Here is a 19,604-nt window from a genome sequence, read left to right as displayed (position 1 = left end):
TTTCAAAATATAAGTCGTTTAAGGTTTTTGCACATAGATTAAGAATTTAGTTGGATTTGCATGGGTAATAAGAATTGACATTAAATATTGTATTGATAATTCAAAATAACCTATAAGCTTATCTTGATAATATGAAGTTGCATTTAATCTTACATTGGTATTGTAGAATGCCTTATATTTTGAAACAAATTCTTTTAGCTAAAATGTCTTATAATTTGAAACAGAGGGAGTATCATCTTTTGTGGTTGACTATATATACTTGTGTTTATTAATCGTGGTGATGAGCTAATAAACAAAGTTACCATCCTTTAATATATTCTAGCAAAGTTAGTGTTATTTTAGATAATAACTAGTTATTAGGCCCGAACTATGCACCGGGTAAGGAAAATTTTCATTTATTAATATTGTACTTTAAAATAATAACACTAAATATCACTTGGTTTAGTGGTTAAGACTTTAATATATAACCTTGAGGTCATGAGATCAAACCTTGTGCTATGCAATTTCTAGTTTTTTTAATTGTATGGTGATTACGTGAAGTAAAATGTTTTAGGGAGAGCGCCACGTGGCATTGTTCCACCTTTAGGAACGCCTTTTAATATATTAGTATAGATGATAGTCGCGGTGATGCATTGTTTAGTTCCTCTTTCATACCTTATTTAATATATTAAGTAATCTATGATTATTCTTCTACACATCGAAAAAAAAGATCTGAGATGGCGGCCTCTATTAAGGTGGCTTGATGGATGGAGGTGAGAGAAAGAAAATAAAAGTGTTAATGCGTGGAAGAAAAATAACGAGATGAGTAATAGACTTAATCCTCGTCGGTCGTAAAGGGATAAATAAATTTTATAACATACTTAAGGGGTATGTCGACTCTTGAAAATATTGGATGTATATGGTGAATAAAAAATTAACTTAAAGACATATGGTAAAATCTGAATCAAAATTCTATTAATGAAGGATATTTTTTCTTATCTTAATTTTATTAGTTAGAATTATATCTGAATATATCTAAAATTAATATTATTTTTTTACACTTGTTGCAATCTTATGTAATGTTATTGTTATATCTAAATATTCATATCTTCCTTTCATCAAAATTGATAAATGTTATTTTTCTAACCGACTTTTGTATAATTATAAGAATATATTGCTATAAAATTCATACATTTTAAAAATTCTGAATAAGTCATTGTATATTTTATGTGATCCTTTAAAAATTATTATTTTATGATGGATATCGACTCCTAATTATGAGAATCAATGAGACAATTCTTAATATTGTTGGCATACTTTGGCCTCTTAAATATATCAAATAAGTTCCAAAGTCAAATTATAGAAATGAATATACTTTTTAACCTTTTTTTTTGTGACGATGGTTATTTATGTGTGTGCATGCACATAGAAAAATAGTAAGAAATAAGAGGGTAATCTAGTCATTACTCATTAGTCAGGCACAAAGTCAATAGTCAAACAATCAAAGGATTAGATCAGCTCAATGAAATGTTAATTGCTTTTCAATAGGTTGAATAGGCCCCAAATTGACATGTGCGGTGCGACACATGTCACATACTCACATGGAAAGCGATTGTAGAGTCAATGAGGTTGACAACTTCTCTCACTTGTCCATTCTTATCTCCACTTTTCTAGTTCCTATAAAATTAAGTGTTGATCTCCTTTTTCTCCACAATAATTAACATGAATTATTTTTTTAGATATACTTCCTCCGTTTACATATATCTTGTTTTCCTCCACAATATCTGCTTCTTTCGTTTAGAATAGTTGCACTATTTGCATCAAAAATTATTAAAAGAGACCGTTTAATTTTAATATAAAAGTAGATTTAGTCACTAAATGGTTTAAACCAGTCACCGAAAGAAATTAACTTAGTTATTATTGAGCTAATTCTCTTTTTAATATTGGGCTTACTATTGCTTAATTTTAATTTAAAAATAGACGGTCTCTGATAAGATAAACGCCTATTTGCATAGTATTTACTATTCACATCTTACACTTTGATTATCTTTGAAGATTTATATTTTAGGAAAAAATTGTAATATGAAATCTTGTTAGATTCGTCTCAATGTAAATTTTTTTAACATTAACTTTTTATAATTTTTACTTATTGATAATTGAAAATATATAGTAGCGTTTGAACCCATGCATCGATAAGTGTGAAAATATAAAACGGTGTAACTATTTCTAAATGGAGGAATTATATGAGTAATATCTTCAATAAGTCAACATCAAAATCAATACAGAAAAAGAAATCTAATAAGGTTTCATGATTGTAAACTTACTTACATATCATGCTACAAAAGTTTCATATTGTCCTCACTTGTCATCAATGAATATTTCTTTAATTATATTCACACTTGAAATTTTATGAAGTATATATACTTCATGATCTTTATAGTTCAAAAGTTAACTTTATCATTTTAAAATATAAGAAAAATAATTTAACATTGCACGTATTATGACAAATTTATACTTATATTCACACTTGAAATTATATATATACTTCATGATCTAACATTTTAATTATAGAAAAAATCAAGGTTAATTGCTTCTATTGAGGCCCAATATTGCACAAGAAAAACATAAAAAAATCGTACAAAATAATTACATAATCACCTGAAATCCAATTCGAAAGACCGTGTATTTTTATTTTTTTTTAATATAATGTGTTATTCTTTGTATAGTTTTGTGTTGTAAAGAAGAAATAGCTTGATTATCAACCCTTGAAAAAGTACGATTAATCAAAGATTAAAAATTTCATCATTGATGTCATGCAATAAAATACAATAATACAAGGTCATTTGATATAATAATTTCTTCTAGGCTATTATATAAAAATACTAAAAAAAAACTTCCGCCTCCTCTCTTCTTCTTTTTTTCTCTCTTCTCTCTCCTCTTCCACAAGACCATAATTTTCAACCTAGGGGCAACTATCACCCTTTTGGGCGGTGGTAAGTCCCTTTTTCTCTTTTTGTTACTAATTTTTCTATGTTTATGTGTTAATAAATTTTGGTCTTTATCTCTCTCTATGTGAGAGTTTGGAGACTTTGTTTTTGGGTTTTAATGTAATTCAATATGTTGATTTGTTGATCGGAATTTGTGCGAAGTTGCAACAGATATCAAGACTTTATTTACAATCACTTGAATTAAATCCTTTTCTACTTCAAAACTACAAAAGATCGACAGACCCCCTTGCAAAAGGCTACATCAGACAGCGATGTGAATGACGAGGGTTTTCAGAAGTGTTACATCTACTCAACGACCGTCGTTTTATCATATTAGAAATGTATTTATTTCATTTTGATATGTATTTGTTTAATTTCTACTTGTAGATGTCGTATGACTTTGAATCAATGAATTAATGTTAATTTTTTTAAAAAAATATAAAAATACTAAAAAAAAAAGGTTAACTATAAGAATCTCTCTATTAAAAATGACCATGAAAATTCTAAAAGTACGAAAATGATCGGAATCAAAGATAGCGAAATTACTAAATGTTCATATCATATTATACATTATCATTCAGGAACTGACAGATCTCGGTGGGCTCAGCACAAGCCCACACAAGAGAAGAGTATGACCACATACGAGCCTAATGGGGTTCCATCCTAAAACCATATGGTGATAGGTGGAGTAACCCATTAGCTTATATATTAGTCATATACTTTCAATTCTTCCAATGTGGGACACATGTGGATTACACTCTCAACACTCCCTCTCACATGTGTGCCACCTTTAAGCTTGCAATTGGATAGGTCACATACACCTCGTTGGCCCTACTTGGGCTTCCAACATGAGCTCAACAAGCCCCTACTTGCGGCGCCCCTACTTGGGACACAATTCTGTTGGGCAACGTGCTCCAAACAGATCAAACCTTCCATCTTGCATTCAATGGGCCACATACCCTGGGCCGGGATCATCAGCTCTAATACCATGACAAGTTTATGAGGAGAGAAATATAATATGATTTTATTAAGGTGTGTTCAATAATGAACGATGACTACAATATATATAGGAGTACATAAAAACTCCTATCTGGAAACCATCTCCAGATAATATTTCCCTAAGATAATTAATATCCTAACTACTAACCTATACTAAAAATATTTATCATATCTTTAGTATTCTAATATATCTCTAACAGGAACCATCATCTAATATAAGTATTGGCTCCTAATTTTGAGAATCACTGAGGCATTTCTTAAAATTGTTGGCAAACTTTTGCCTCTAAGAAATCTCGAGAAACTTACATTTCAATTGATTAAGTTCCAAAGTCCGTTCTAATATAAATGTGTTCCTTCACAGAAAATATAAAATAAACACAATACCTTTCTTTTATTTTTTTAGTTTTGGAGTTCTTTCTATTTCTCTTTTCATCATATATCCCAATTTGAATTTCTCAATTTCTGCTCATCATATGAACTTTAAAAATGTGCATCCCAAATACTACATACATGTCTACATGTGTTACATTAATTTATATTTACTCCATTTAGGAATAGGTGTACCATTTCATATTTTCACGATTTCTAGATTTCAAACATATACATTGTGATGAATCTAAAATCTCATGACTATGTTTTTCCTAAAATATAAATACCCAAAGGCAATCAAAATGTAAATAGTAAATACTATACAAATGGTACAACTATTTTTTGACGGAGAAGTATTACGATCGAAGGAAGTAATGATACACAAGACCCATCTACGTTTGATTTTGTGCACGAAATAGAAAGAATTCATACTGTTCACACCATGAACAAAATTCCCGGAAGTGCAAAAGATAGAAAATTAGATTTCAGCTGGCTAACACCGAAACTGCAATCTTTCAAAATGAAGTGAAATTACATTAAAACACATAAGGCCAGTATATTAAAAACGAAATCTGAATTACGCAAAATAACACATTTGATTTCGTTAATGGGAAAACTAGAAAGTTGTCAAAAAAGAAAAGAAAGAAGTTACATGTCACAGAACGACAAAAAGAAGAGTTACATTGTGGCAAGCAACATCGCCCGAATTTTGGCTCTTAATTCATCAGGAACTTCCGTAGTTTCGGGAGGCAAAGATGGAGCCTTTTCTTGGTAAGATGACTTTGAAGCATCAACAGAAGCTTCTGTACTAATGTCATCACCTATGGCGGACGAAGACTGATCTGACGACTTAGTTCTAATCTCCCCTTCTTCCAATTCAACTTCCTCCTTTTGGGACCTTCTCTCACCCTTCCTAGATCTGCCTTTATGTCTATCCTCATCTTTATTAGAGTGCTTATGCTTCCGTTTACGGTATTTGCGCTCATCTTCTGATGAAGAATCATTTTTGTGTCTCCGCTTATGACGTTTGTGTTCATCATCGGAAGAACTATCATGCTTGTATCTATTGTTTTTATTATCTTCTTCGGGAGAAGAAGCGCTCTCATGCTTGTGCCTACGTCGCGATTCTTTGCTTCTTGACGATGAATGCTTTCTTCGATGTTTATGTATATCCTTGCTTCTATCTCTACGGTGTCGTGAGGACTGATGGGACCTATGTCTCTTTCTAGAATGCCTCGGATCATCATCATCATCTTCTTCTTCATCTTTCTCTCTCTTCCTTCCACTGTCATCTTCTCCTTCACTGTCATCATGTTTATGAGACCTATAATGACGCCTTTTTGTTGTTTTCCTCTCAACTTCATCATCAGAAGAGTTCCTAACTGACATTTCAATCCTGATTGAAGCCTCAGTCTCCACTGGAACTGAACTCCCTTCTCTATCCTTGACTTCTTGGTTGGTAAACTCAGTGGCTGCGCTAGGGACCTGAGACCTGGATGGTTCTACAGATGAAGCAGGATGCTGGGAGTCTGTACCCATTGGAGCAACACCACTCTTAATCATTGCTGCAAACATCTTGGCTCGTCTCAATCTTTCAGCCTTCAGCTTCTGCTCCCTGGTCATCCCTGCTTCAGAGGAGTCCGCCTCACCAGCTGCTGCAACAGCAGCAGATCTGGCTATTTCTTTAGCGATAGGAATTGTAACACAGGACTTTCCATTCTCCTTTTGCTTTTGGCCTGAACTTGGATGCTGTGATGAGTGAAGGCTTCCAAGACTTGAAGCCTGACCACCCTCATTGCTAGAACCACGACTTGGACCACTCAAGGATGTCTTAGAGAAAAAATCCAAATTAGGTTTTTTAATCCCTCTTGTGGCAGCCTGAAGTATAGCTGCTGCTGCTGCTGTATCCACAGTAATTCCAGATTGTTGCTGAGTCTCTTTGGATGCATGGTCCAGTGCATCTCTTTTTGACTTGTTAAGTACCATTTTAAACTTTTCTTTCTTGTCACAGTCAAGCGACACATCATGAGCTTCAGATGCTGAGGAAGAGACATCACTTTCCTTTTTAAAAGCAGTGTTCTTGTCCGTTTCTTGCCACAATAGTCCATCTTTTTCAGCACCAAAGCTCTTACCACTTATTCTGGACTGTAAAAATTGATGAAAGGATGAGTCATCAGGATTCAAAAAGTGAAGAGAAAGGAAAAAATATCGCAAGCAAATAATTCCCTGTCCATAAAAGACGAAGTGCGATATACAGATTTTATCATAGTGCAACAGTGAAGTTAGAAGGCATTGTCACAAGCCCACATATCTTATCAAGCAACACTCTGACAAGCTTAACTAAAACAAGGGAGAAATGTGTTAATTAGAATTGAAGGTTGAAGCATAACTGAAAGGGGAAGCCTAAAAAATCCAGACTGTTCGCATTATTAAGAGGAAAAACCACGTGAATTGACAGAGAAAAAAGAGTATCCTCGACAAATGTATGAGATTTTTTAATCAAAATAGTCTTATAAGAAAAACATAGTACTAAGGGCCAAAAGTTGTACAAAACCAAAGTAAAGGTCACTGGTGTATTCATATTGCAGATGTATCAGAGTCACAGAGTGACTTCATAATTAAACTCTAACAGTGTCAATAGGAAGAATCCAGAGAGAAACCGCGGGGGGGATAATAAGCCGGAATCAAAGAAAGATCAACAAAAGGGGATCGGGCTTCACAGCAACTGTCTAGATAGCATACATTTTCATCTTCAGTAGTGGTGAGCCAACACACAAGACATAGCTTCCTGTGAAGCTAGAATTTACTCACCAAAAGCAGGTCAGAAAAGCATATAAGATTTGATTGCAAGAATATTACTGGCCACAATTTGTATACATGCCAAAATTTTAACACAAAACAGTAAGATATGACCACAAAGATAACAGGACAAGCCATCAAAAACAAACCTCTTGAGCTTTCTTCAGAGCCTTTAGATAGTATGGATGATATTTGTTGGATGGTAACAAGAATGGAAACCTGTCCTGTTTTTTGTCCTGCTCAATTAGCACCGCCTCAAAGTCTTTACCATTCTTCAAGATGATCTCAACTATCCGATCAACCAACCTTTTTACTTCCAATGGAGGGTCCACAACCAATGTTTCAACTTTGGAAACTGGAAACAAACTTGAAGCTTTTGTATTGTCCGTGATACGACCGGTCAAACCTAATATATCTGCATTTTTTTTAACACTAGCATTTACAGACTTATTGCTGATATGATTTTTACTCAATGCAGACGCTTTCACTTTAGCAAGATGTACAGCTTTAGAAACTATCTCCTCCTTTCCCGCTACATTTTCAGGACCATTTATTTGCTCTACTTGATGAGACCTAGACATGACAGCTCCTGCTAAAGTTTCATGAGGGGCTACTAGCTTAGATTCTCGATCAACCGAAGCTGCACCATCCTCGTCTTCCCCTGTACCATAGGCTGAACCCAGGAGAGAAAGTGCTCCACCAGTCTGATCCTCATTAGTCTTCTCTTCATGTGACTTGCCATCGTGGTCAGCCTTTAGAAACTCCGGGTGATTAACAAGATATCTGAAGTATGGGTGTAAATGATGGTGAGGCATCAAAAATCCAAATGCCGGGTTATCTCCCTGTTTCACTCTTAGAACTATTTCAGATTGGCCCCCATGTTTACTGACAAACAAAGCAGTCCTTGCAATAATCTGATGCACTTTTTCTGTAGGAGGCTGAAAACAATCAGAGAAAAACAAAAATATGCATCAATAAAGTGAATTTAAAAAATCCCACATTGCAAATATAACTAAAAACTCTTAGAGAAACCTAGAATTACAATAGCCATTAGCCAAGGGAACTTGATAAGTAGTATCTCACGCAGAGCTCGATAATCTTAAACCACAAAACATCAAAACTCTATGAGGAAACATTTCAATCCATATGCTCCAAGCGACTACGATGATGTGAATTTCCAGTTATAATAATCAACTCTACTCTCCTAATCCCACCTGCACGGCCCATCTGTCATGACATCAAAAGGGAACAAGGTACCCCTGAATGGCAACCTTAAGTCAGAAGAAGTCCGCCCTGCTCCAAGCATCTGAAAACTTAGACATAGTAAGCCTCAGAATAACATATGCACATCAGATAAATACCATTTACCCACATCAGCTAGATATCCAAAAAGGGAAAAAAGCATCATCAGATTCTCAAAACACTTCTCAAAGCAATGTGTATGATGCATAGTTGAAAAGGGGATTAACTTACCAGATTTTGAAGTAAACTTTCAGGCACGGAAAATGATGGATTGAATGCAGATGTGTCTGCCACTGCATCAAGATTCTTTTGGTCACTGGAATCAGCAGAGTTTCCATACGAAAAGGGCACAAAATGATATCCAGAAGCATCTGTCCTTGCCACTTCAGTTTCGATTTCTGACACACAAAACAAATCAGACATCAAGTCAACCCCATTATCATTCGTACAAGTAAGTTCCATGATCAAGATTATTTGTTAACAAAGCTGGAGACATAGACGAGGCAAGAAAATTAGGATATTATGATATACTGGCAGAGTGAGGACAAAGACATTCTTACTTGTCATTGCAAGAGATCAACCTGTTGTAGATAACAAACCTTTCCTGAAAAGGTGGAAATATGTAGCAAAGAAACACAGCATGCACCTGTAACTAACACTTGTTACAAGAAAATTTGAATCCCCATAACCTCCTCATCTTAAAGTTAAACCTATAAATGCAAAGATGGGCCTCATTTGAAGCTAGGCTATGTTCTCTTCACCTCATTTTAGAAAATTATTACTTATTCTTGTGAGAATCATATCAGTCCAGTAAAATTTATGTTTAGTAATAACCAAATCTCTTTAACTCTGAAGTAGAAAAGATCATGAAAATTGGCAAACTAAAAATACACATTAAGACAAATGTAACAAAACACGAATAATGTTCTCTCTAATAAATTAGCACTGAGACTAGGGTACCCAAAAGATGCAAACCAGGCTAGATCTTAATAGATTTACACCAATTCACCTTACTTCAGGTGAAGAGAACAAAGCCAAGTATCAAATTTCAGAGCCCCATTCAAAAAGGAAATTCGATAAAACTTAACGGAAGCATTTTACAAACATGTCCCCATGCTAATCAAGCATTCCCTACCTCCCCCCACCGTCCTCTCAATCCCAAAAGCTCGCCTACGTCATCGCAGTTAGTTTATAAGAGCTCACAGATCAGGGCTTCCTCAAGCAAGTAACTTAATCTTAATTTTAAAAAAAACCACTTCCTCCACTAAGTTATAGCCCTTCATAAAAAAAAAAAAAAAAAAAAAAAAACTAACACATCCCCAATATTAGTGCCACCATTATCAATCTTCCAGGTTCCAAATAACCCTACTTAAGAAATTAATCTTCACCAATAACTGATCATGCTACTTAACATAATATCGTATAATAATCATAAGCAAAACATATACTACTATATTTTCAGCTTCAACTCCAAATATCGATTCTCAATCGAACAAACCACAAATACAACATTCAAACATATGAAGTAAAACAAAGAAGTGAAAAATTCACCGCAAAAAGAAAAAAGAAAAGCAATAAACCTGGTTCATCAGAAGAAGAAGGAAGATCTGCATAACGTTCGAGATCAAGCTGAGGTTCGAGATGAGCATCAGGTGGCACACTTCCATGGCCGGTGAGCGTACGAAAAGAAGCGGGAGGATTTGGAAGAAGATTACGAACATCGAAACGATCGATTGAGAGAGAATTCCATTCAATTAGGGCATCTTTGGAGTTTACGAAAGCGGCGGTTGCGTCGTCGTCGAAGAGCATCGCATGGCGGCCGACTACCTCGATTTCGACCTCCATTGTTGAGGAGGAGAGAGAAAATTAGGTCAGGATTTAGGAATTGGGAGTTATTTTGATGAAAAGAAGGACAAAGAAACCCTTTGCTGATAAAATAAAGATCGAGCAAGGTGATAGGAAAAGCCGCAAATTCCAAAGCTTTTCCGACTCCCGAGCAGGTAAAGATTGCTCCATCTTTAAAAAAAAAAAAAAAAAAGATTTTAACAAAAATAAATAATATAATTCTTAACACAAAATAATGAAAATAAATGAGAAATTATTTGTATTTCACATAAAAAAGTCATGAGAGAGAAAGTAAGAGAGAGAAGCTCTCATCCCCTATTCCTCAGTCCCCTAGCCCGAAAAACCCTAGCCCCAAAGCAAGAAATCCCAAATCAATTTCGTCAGTTCTTAGCTCCAAATCAAAGCAATTTAAGCAAATTCTACACTCTAGCTCTGCAATTAAGCTTAATCATCGCACTGAGATTATCCGAAAGTGTGGTTAAAGTGTTCTCTCTCTTCTGTCAGATAATTAAGTCTGAGCAGGCGATTAATGCGAAGGGTAATTATCGCCCTAAGTGTAGGTTGGGCTATAGCTACAGCTGTAGTTTAAACTCTCTGTTGGATTGTGTTAGAGTGGTGATTAATCTTCCTTTCGTGATTACGTGGACTCAATTTCTGAGTTTCAAGTACAAAATTAGGGTTAGGTTTTGGGTTGGTAAAATTGGGGATGTGATGGGTCATTTACTCATCCAATTGCGAGTGAGTGTTCTTAAATTCTTTTGTTTTCCTTTCATCATTTCAAGTTTTTGGGGGGATTTTCTCTGTCCTGGTTTTCATTTTGGCGTGCTCCTTTTGGTTGCTTCTTCATCATTTTGGGTTTAGCATTTAATGCGAAGGGAAAGTTCATTGATGGTACTGCAGCAAGGTACATTCATCGACTAAAAGGTTGGTTTTCAGTTTGCTATAAATTGAGGTATTCTCAGGTAATTATTTATCTCAATTCATTCTCTCTTCTCTTGTTTCACTACTTGAAGTTGTTTCTCAGTCATTCACATCTCTTAATTATTGTTTGTCTTCTTTTGAGTGTTACCATGTCCTCCCCCTTCTTTAAGGATGTGGTCTAAAGTCTAAGTCTGTTGTTCAAGATGCTGGTGAGCTTAGTAGTAACCCTAATATTTCTCACCCTACTGGTGAGTCTAATGCTGATGTCTTGCATGCTGTTTCTCTTGATCCTCCTGGTCCTCCTTCATTCCCGGAAGCTATTGTGTTAGATGATTTACCGCAAGTGCAACGTGATATAGTTGATTTATCGCAATCCTGTCTTGGTGTAAGATGTTGGGTGAGCTGTTGATCTTAGACTATCATCTCTAGAACTCGTGCTGATTGGAATTTTTCAAAGGTGATGTGGATTTTTTAGATATGGGTAATCATTGGGTGTTAATTCGTTTTGCTAATCCTGGTGATCTTTTCTTGGTTTGGTCTGAAAGGCGGCATGTAATGGGGGAGCTTTTTGTGATTTATCCATGGAGGGCTCACTTTGACCCTTTTGTGGAAGAAATAAAATATGTTGATCTTTGGGTAAGGATTCCTCGTTTTCCTACAGAATTGCTTAATTTTGAGTCTGTTGCCAATTTGCTAGCTGCAAATTTTGTTGGTTCTCTTATTAAGCTGGATACTAGGTCATTATTAAGGCATAAAATAAGGTTTGCACGTGCATGGTTAGGGTTGATATCCTGTCCTCTGTTGAATATGCTGAGATTAAACGTGCTGGTGGTGTTGATTGTGGTTACTTAATCTGGTATGAAGATTTTTCTGGTGTGTTCTTTTTGTGGATGTGAAGCTCATACTATTGAGTTTTGTCCTATTCTCTCTCCTCTAAGCATGAACGTAAAGTCATGCTGCTGCAGAATCCCAAAAAGAAGTGGCTTGCTGAGTTCTGGGAAATGCTACTAGGCAAGCCATGCCTTCCACCACAGCCGAGCAGGCCAATGTGGTGGAGGCTAGGCCTAGGCATGTTTCCAGACCTCGCTTAGGTCACCATGGTTCAGTCTTTGGTTCTGGTAATAAGAAATTTCCTGAGAAAGTTTTTTCTGGTAACACTAAGGTCCCTGCTGCTAAAGGTGTTGTGATTTCAGAGCCCAAGTTGCCAGTATTCCCTAAAACTGCTATGCTATCTCTGCCAGTTGGTAAAGAGAAAGGTAAGGGTCTCTTGCAAGAAAATGTTGTTGTGGATGTATCCTCCTCTGATGATGAGTCATGTAATTGTGCTGTGCTCCCAATCCCTCCTTCTACTGTCTCTCTTGATGTTGCTCCCACTATGGTTGTGCACTCTCCAGTGCCCCTAGGGGTTTCTAAGCCTATGCCCCTCCCTCCTGCAGACTTGTGTAGTCCTACCCCTCTCAGGGTGGTCTACCCTGAGGATCTGTTTGCTTCATCTATGCTTCCCCATGCCCCGTTTGATGATGATGATGATCCTGATATGTTTGCTGAGGTGCATGATGCATCTGATGTTGATGATGATACTTATATTATGGAAGCTCCTGGTGATGCTGTTATGGGAGAGGATTATTCCTCGCAACCTGAAAATTCTTTCCATTCTATATATTCGGATCATTCTATTGTGAAGCATATTGAAAGCATGGGGGTTGTAGGGGCTAGCTTAACTGAGCAGCTCTCTTCCTCGAGTTCAGCTAAAAGAAGGAAGGGAATGGTGGAAGCAGACTCAGCCAGTTCTGAGCTGAAGAGGAGCAGGCCGTAAGCAAAGGGTACTTTCTATACCACATGTTTATCTATGATTATTAGTGCTTGGAATGTTAGAGGTGCGAGAAGGCCTCTTATTTTGGAAGAAGTAAAATCTTTTTGTAATCTAAATAATGTTAGTTTGATGATGATCTGTGAAACCAAGGTTCCAACCCCTCCTTCTGAGGGTTGGATTAGATATTCAGGGTTCTCTTCCTGTGATTTTCTCCCATCTATGGGTTTAGCAGGTGGCATGTGGGTTTTGTGGAAGTCTAAACCTTCCAATCTGTTTACTATTTCTAATATAATGAAATCTTCTCGCTTTTGGTCTTGTAATGTAAAAATTATGGCACTAAACATTAGTTTTACTCTTGTCTTCATTTATGCGCCACCTAATTATAATCTTAAGCATGAGTTTTGGATGAATTAATTTTGTTTCTTAATGCTCTTACTGAACCCTTTTTGGTGATGGGGATTTCAATGAACTCAGCTCTCATCTTGATAAAAAAGGAGGGGCTACCTTTAGTTTTGCGCGACTTATGCATATGAATCACTTTTTTGCTGCTGTTGATTGTCTAGAAGTTCCATTTTGTGGAAACCCTTTTACTTGGCGTAGATCTAGGGATAGCTGCAATAACTTGTTTGAGCGACTAGATAAAGGTGTAGCCTCGCTAGAATGGATCAATTTATTTCCAAGGTCGAAGATTCAACATCACCCTTTTACTTCTTCTGATCATTGTCCCATTTCTATACATTTGCAAATCCCTAAGCTTATCAAAGCTCTTCCATTTAAGTTTGATAAACTATGGACTACGCGAAAAGACTTTGAAGTTTTAGTGCATAAGACGTGGTGTACTCATTTCTTGGGTTCGAATATGTATTGTTTACTTCAAAAGTGTAAGTTACTTAAAAGGAAAACTAAGCAGTGGATTTCTACTCGGTTTGGTAATATTAGTAGGCAGTTGTTGCAAGTAGAAACAAAGTTGAATAATTTACAAGCCCAATTGTTAGCGCAAGGTACTACTGTAGCATTACGTAATAAACAACATCTTCTATTAACAAAGCATGCTAATCTGTTAGAATTTCAGAATGAACAATGGAAAGTTAGAGCTAAGTCTAATAATCTTAAACTTGGGGATGCTAATACTAAATATTATCATGCATGTGCGTCTATTCGTCGTAACCGTAATCTTATCTCGTCTGTTATAGATAGTAATAATAATGTTGTGGAAAACCCAAAGAAGGTGGAAGATTTCTTTACTAATGCTTTTCGAACTAGATTTATTTCAAACCCAGCTTGCTCTTATAATTTGGAAACAGATTTTAATTTGCTCACAAGTATCATTTCGGATCAAGATAATAATGTTCTATGTGATGATATTTCCAAGGATGAAGTTAAAGATGCTCTTTTTGATTTAGCCCCAGATAAAGCTCCTGGCCCGGATGGCTTTACTCCTTTCTTTTTTCAAAAGTATTGGAGTCTAGTTGGTAACTCAGTAGTTAGGTCAGTAAAAGCTTTTTTTCATTCAGATAAGCTCCTTAAAGAAGTAAATCATACATTTATAACGTTAATTCCGAAAGTAGAGAATCCTTCGAATCCAAATCATTTTAGACCAATTAGTCTTTGCTCTACTATTTATAAAATTATAGCTAAACTCTTGGCTAATAGGCTGAAAAAAGTTTTGGGAAAAATTATTCACCCTCTTCAAGGTGCCTTTGTTCCTGAACGTTTAATTCAGGATAATATTTTGTTAGCTCACGAAGTTTTTCATTCGTTCAAAAATAAGAAAGGTAAGGAGGGTTGGCTTGCCATAAAGTTGGACATGGAAAAAGCCTATGATAGGTTGGAGTGGCCTTATATTCTGGAAACTTTTAGAAGATTAGGTTTTTGCGAAAAATGGGTTTCTTGGATGCATCAATGTATAACTACAGTTTCATTTTCAGTTCTGGTCAATGGAATCCCTGGGGAGATGTTTATTCCTTCCAGAGGTATTCGACAAGGTGACCCGTTGTCTCCCTATATCTTTATCTTATGTGCTGAGCTTCTTGCCCGCCAACTGTTTCAGGCTAGTGGACCTGAGAATAAATTAGTAGGAGTCACTTTGGTCATTCGCGTATTAATATACCTTTTCTCACCTTTGCTGATGATACCATGATTTTTGCGAAAGCCAAGACTGAGAGTTGTTATGCTATAAAAAATATTTTAGACAAATATTGTTCTATGTCAGGACAACTGGTAAATTATCACAAAATCTGCTTTTCAATGTTCGGATAATACCCTCCAGAACTGTTGCAAGAGTTCCAGGATATTCTCCAAATGGAAAAATCTCTCGATTTGGGTCTTTATCTTGGTTGCCCAATAATTAGTGGTAAAATTACTCGATCTACTTTTGCCCCAATTCAGGAGAAAGTTAGTAGCCAGTTAACTAAATGGCGTGCAAACTCATTATCTCATGCAGGCAGGATGGTTTTAATTCAATCGAATCTTGCGTCCAAAGCTAGTTTCCAAATGCAGAGCTTCTCTTTACCTCCATCTATTCTTTCATCACTTGACAAATCCTATAGAAATTTCTTATGGAATAAACCGTCTGATTCTAAATCGCCCAATCTAATTGGTTGGGATAAAGTTTGTCAGCCTAAGATTTTCGGCGGTCTTGGTATTAGAAAAGCTAAGATTAATAATCAAGCACTGCAGATGAAGCTTCTCTGGAAAATCATTCGAATGCCGGATAATTTTGGGTCAAATTAGTTCGTAATAAGTATTTAAAACAAGACACCCTGTTTTCTTATAAAGTAAAAGCTAATGTCTCGTGGCAATGGCGTAAGTTAATGAACCTTCGTAGTCCATTTAAACAGGGTATTAGATGGTCAGTTGGTAATGGTCATTCTATCTCTTTTTGGTATGACTGTTGGGATTCAATATGTCATCTCTCGAGTATGTGTCAGCCGTGTCCGGGTTCTGAGGACCTCAAGGTTAGCCATTTTCTCCTGGGTCATGGTCAGTGGAATTTGAACCTTCTTAGTCAGTTTGTTTCCTCTGATTTGGTTGCAGTGATCTCTAAGTTGTTTGTCCCTGTTAACAACGTCCCTGACAAAGTTTTCTGGGCATTAACTGCTGATGGAGAGTATTCTGTTAAGTCTGGTGCGAGTTTACTACAAGGGTTTGGTTTATCGCTTCCTGACAAAAGTCCTTTCCAATGGATTTGGGGTTTGGATGTCCCCCCCAAAATTCGATTTTTTCTATGGAAGATTTGCCAAATGGCCTTCCTACAAAAAAGAGATTAGAGAGTAGTCATGTTTTTCTTCCTTTGGAGTGTGTGTTCTGTAATTTCCATTCTGAGTCTGATCATCATCTTTTCCTGGATTGTCCTTTTAGTCAAGATGTTCTTGAGAGGCTCGGTAATTCGGGGATGCCCATTTCTCTCCCATCATTTGGGAACTTTTCTTCCTTTGTTGAGTACTTAGCCTCGTTAAAGTCCTCTTGTGGCTCTTCTCAGGTTTGTAGAATTGCTATTATTTGGTGGTTTATCTGGTTTGCTAGGAATCAAATTATATTCAAGCAAGTTTCTATTTCTCCTACGGCTCTAGGAGTAATGATTCAGACCTTTATTGGTAATTTGAATGGGATGTCTAGTAAACAGGGGGAGGTTTGGAGCTCTAATCCTAGTAGGCCTTCCCGTAGTGTTAGGAAGGACATTGCCTGGATTCCGCCAGGTTTGAACTTCACTAAACTTAATTTTGATGGCTCGCTTCTTAGTAATGGTTCTGCAGCTTATGGTTTTGTTTTAAGAGGTGAAGAAGGTAATGTTCTACTTAGTGGGCTGGCTCTATTCCCTCTAAAATGTCTATCTTGGTAGCTGAAGCTTGGGGGTTACGTGAAGGTATTCGAGGAGCTTTGTTTTTGGGTATTAAAAAATTATTATTGAAGGAGATAACCTAGCGGTCATCCAAGCTATTAAAAGGGTGTGGAAAGTTCCTTGGACTATTCATGCTCTTATTTCTGATGCGGAAATCGATCTTCAAAAATTTGATAGCTACAATATTCATCATGTTTTTCGAGAAGCTAATTTTGCTGTTGATTGGATGGCTCATCATGGTCATTCGACTACGAATCTTTGCTACTATTTCACCCCCTTGGATACCTCTTTTTCTCAGATCATCTGTAAGGATGCTTTAGGGTGGCCCGTTAGCTGGGTTCCTCCCTAGTTTTTTTCTTTCTGGATTAAAAAAAAAAAAAAAAAAAAGAGAAATTATTTGTTATGTGTATATATATATTTTTTTTTTACACAAACTTTTGTATAAGGCAGGTTACACCTTAATTAATAAAAGGCTCAAGCTAAGCTTTAGAATGAAGCTCGCGTCCTCTTAAAAAAAAAAAGCCCAAGCGTGAATTCGTTTTCAGAGAGGTTACGTTTTAGTGAGACTAAGGGTTACATTTTCGAATGCTAAGCAGTTACTTTACTGAAACTGAGGATTACTTTTTGTAATGATAAGGGGTTACTTTTTCTGAAAGTATGGATTACGTTTGTAATATAAAGGGTTACTTCTACGGTAAATAGGGGTTATTTTTACTGAAACTATGAGTTACTTTTTCAAATGCTAAGTGTTGCTTTTTTGTAATGTTGAAAGATTACTTTTTTTTTTTGGGAAATTTCCTCAGGCACCCCCGAGGTTTGACGTAATTCCCAAATTACCCCTCACATTTGGGGAATTCCTCAGATATCCCCGAGGTTTGTGTTTGGAGATAAATACCCTTACTCTTGACGGAACCCTAACGCCGTTAACTTTTTTTTCTCTTTCTTCAGTTTCTCTCCTTCCTCCCACCCTCCTCCATGGATGAATCTCCAAGCTTTCTCTCTCCTCCCACCACCCCCCCACCATCTTCCAGACTTTCCCCAATTTTCTCACAGCCCTTGCCTCGGCCCCCGCTCACTAGAGCTTCGCCGGCCACCAGCATCCTCGTACTCTCTCTCCTTCGTCGCACTCTCTCTCTCGCTCCTCTCCTTCGTCGAGTTTTTGTACGTACAACACCACCGGCGACTCGCGCGCGCCACACAGTCGGAGACCACCGCTGCTGCTCGCTTGCCGTTCGCCGGAACTCGCAACTCTCTCGCCTCACTCGTGGTCTTCCCCCGCAGCCCCCCCACCCCAACCCGTCCAAATCGACGAAGGAGAAGAGCGAGAGAGAGAGAGAGTGCGACAAAGGAGAGAGAGTACGAGGATGCTGGTGGCCGGCAAAGCTCCCGCGAGCGGCGGCCGAGGCAGGAGCTGCGACTGAGCGCGACGCAGGGGGGTGGGGGGGAAGGGGAGATGGTGGGGGTTGGGTGGTTAGGCTTTAGAGTGGGGTGGTTAGGCTTTAGAGCGGGGTGGGAGGAGAGAGAAAGCTTCCATGTTCATCAATGAAGGATGATGGATGGAGAGAGAAAAAGAAAATTGGGGAGAAGGAGAGGAAAACCTAACGGCGTTAGGTTTCCATCCATAGTAAGGGTATTTTGAGCATAAACACAAACCTCAGGGGTATCTGAGGAATTCCCCAAATGTGGGGGGTAATTTGGGAATTACGCCAAACCTCAGGGATACCTGAGGAAATTTCCCTTTTTTTTTTTATCCATATGAGCCACGAAGGCGGTACTTGAAAGATTACTTTTTAGTGAAAGTATGGGTTACTTTTTATATTATAAGGGTTATTTTATACAAATACCAAACCATTTCTCAATCTCCATTCCCTCTCTTTGATCAAACCATGGAACCACCAAGTCCTCCTCCTCCCCATCACCACCACAACCAACCACCATCACTCCTCTTAACTCTATCAAATTGCTGCAAATTAAACCCATTAAAAAAAACATAATAGAAACCATCGTTATCTGCAGAGGATGAGCCACAAAGCGTTGACCAACTTGTCATAGACACATGTAGCAGTTTCCGAAAAAAGGCGTCTGAAAACAGCGATAATCGACCGGAAAAAGTCGCAAGAAAAGCAAAATTCGGTAGAAGAGGAGAAGGAGAAGAAGAAATAGTTGGTTGAAGGTAAGCCTAAGTAGCTTGTTTATCTAAACGATTTCGGATGGAAATCTCGTAGCCGGAACCCGCAGAAGAAGCCGAGATTCCGACGATTGCGACAGCGGGAGTAGGAGAAAGAATTGAGGAAGGACTTAAGGAGATCGCTGATGGTGGTGGTGGTTGTCGTTGGTGTTTTCGCAAAGAGGAATTGGGGCGAGAGGAGAGAGAAAATGAAAAATGTGAGGAGAAGAAGAATTGGGGTGGGGAAGGAGGAAGAGCTACAATAATGTGGCCGCATGGTTTAAGTTCTGTGTGGCGTGTTGCACAAAAAACGGACTGTACTTCTTATAACCCCTAGAATCTGAGAACAACGAATATGTGATTACTCAAGTTGTTTCATTGTCAACATTTAATATCTTATGACGTTATTAGAAAGTTAGAAGATTAAATTGTGTAAAAGTTGTGAAAAGATATATTTTTCAATATTTTAAATCTTATGTTGTTAGGCAATACTTTTCTGAGAATAGAAGTTGTAGATTTACATTTTATCAATGGAAAATTACTAATGATTAAACTTGAATTTGTAAATCTAAGACTTATAGTCAATATGTATGTGTGTTGGAGGTCGGAGAGTGACGTAGGATGAGGTCAATTGAAAGAAAA

The 19,604-nt window shown here is 37.1% G+C and overlaps 1 protein-coding gene across 2 annotated transcripts; it reads right to left on the bottom strand.

Annotated features, from left to right (window-relative positions):
• Positions 1-4,911: 4,911 nt before the first annotated feature.
• LOC104883379 (uncharacterized) lies at positions 4,912-10,396 on the bottom strand. Of its 2 annotated transcripts, XM_010667895.4 has the most exons (5): positions 9,956-10,096; positions 8,936-9,021; positions 8,607-8,773; positions 7,283-8,071; positions 4,912-6,479 (listed from the first exon to the last, which is right to left on the bottom strand). In XM_010667895.4, the coding sequence occupies exons 2-5, from the start codon at positions 8,940-8,942 to the stop codon at positions 5,013-5,015; spliced, it is 2,430 nt and encodes an 809-aa protein (XP_010666197.1). In that variant the 5' UTR covers positions 8,943-9,021; positions 9,956-10,096; the 3' UTR covers positions 4,912-5,012. The 2 variants fall into 2 exon arrangements, with proteins under 2 accessions (XP_010666197.1, XP_010666195.1); XM_010667893.4 differs by lacking the exon at positions 8,936-9,021 and having other exon boundaries at positions 9,956-10,396.
• Between the last annotated feature and the right edge of the window lie 9,208 nt (positions 10,397-19,604).

This window comes from Beta vulgaris, chromosome 4 (genome assembly GCF_026745355.1).
Source record: "Beta vulgaris subsp. vulgaris cultivar EL10 chromosome 4, EL10.2, whole genome shotgun sequence".
In the NCBI taxonomy this organism is placed as follows: Eukaryota; Viridiplantae; Streptophyta; class Magnoliopsida; order Caryophyllales; family Amaranthaceae; genus Beta; species Beta vulgaris.
Note: the sequence above shows the minus strand (reverse complement) of the source record. Positions and strands in the feature narration are given on the sequence as shown.

Bases quoted from the DNA above. Each gene is read 5' to 3' on its own strand.
- LOC104883379 (XM_010667893.4), bottom strand. From the start codon at position 10,220: ATGGAGGTCGAAATCGAGGTAGTCGGCCGCCATGCGATGCTCTTCGAC. The intron at 8,774-9,955 runs GTTTATTGCTTT...TTTGTGTGTCAG, and splicing joins TTCTTCTTCTGATGAACCAG to AAATCGAAACTGAAGTGGCA. The intron at 6,480-7,282 runs GTTTGTTTTTGA...CAATTTTTACAG, and splicing joins CTCTGAAGAAAGCTCAAGAG to TCCAGAATAAGTGGTAAGAG.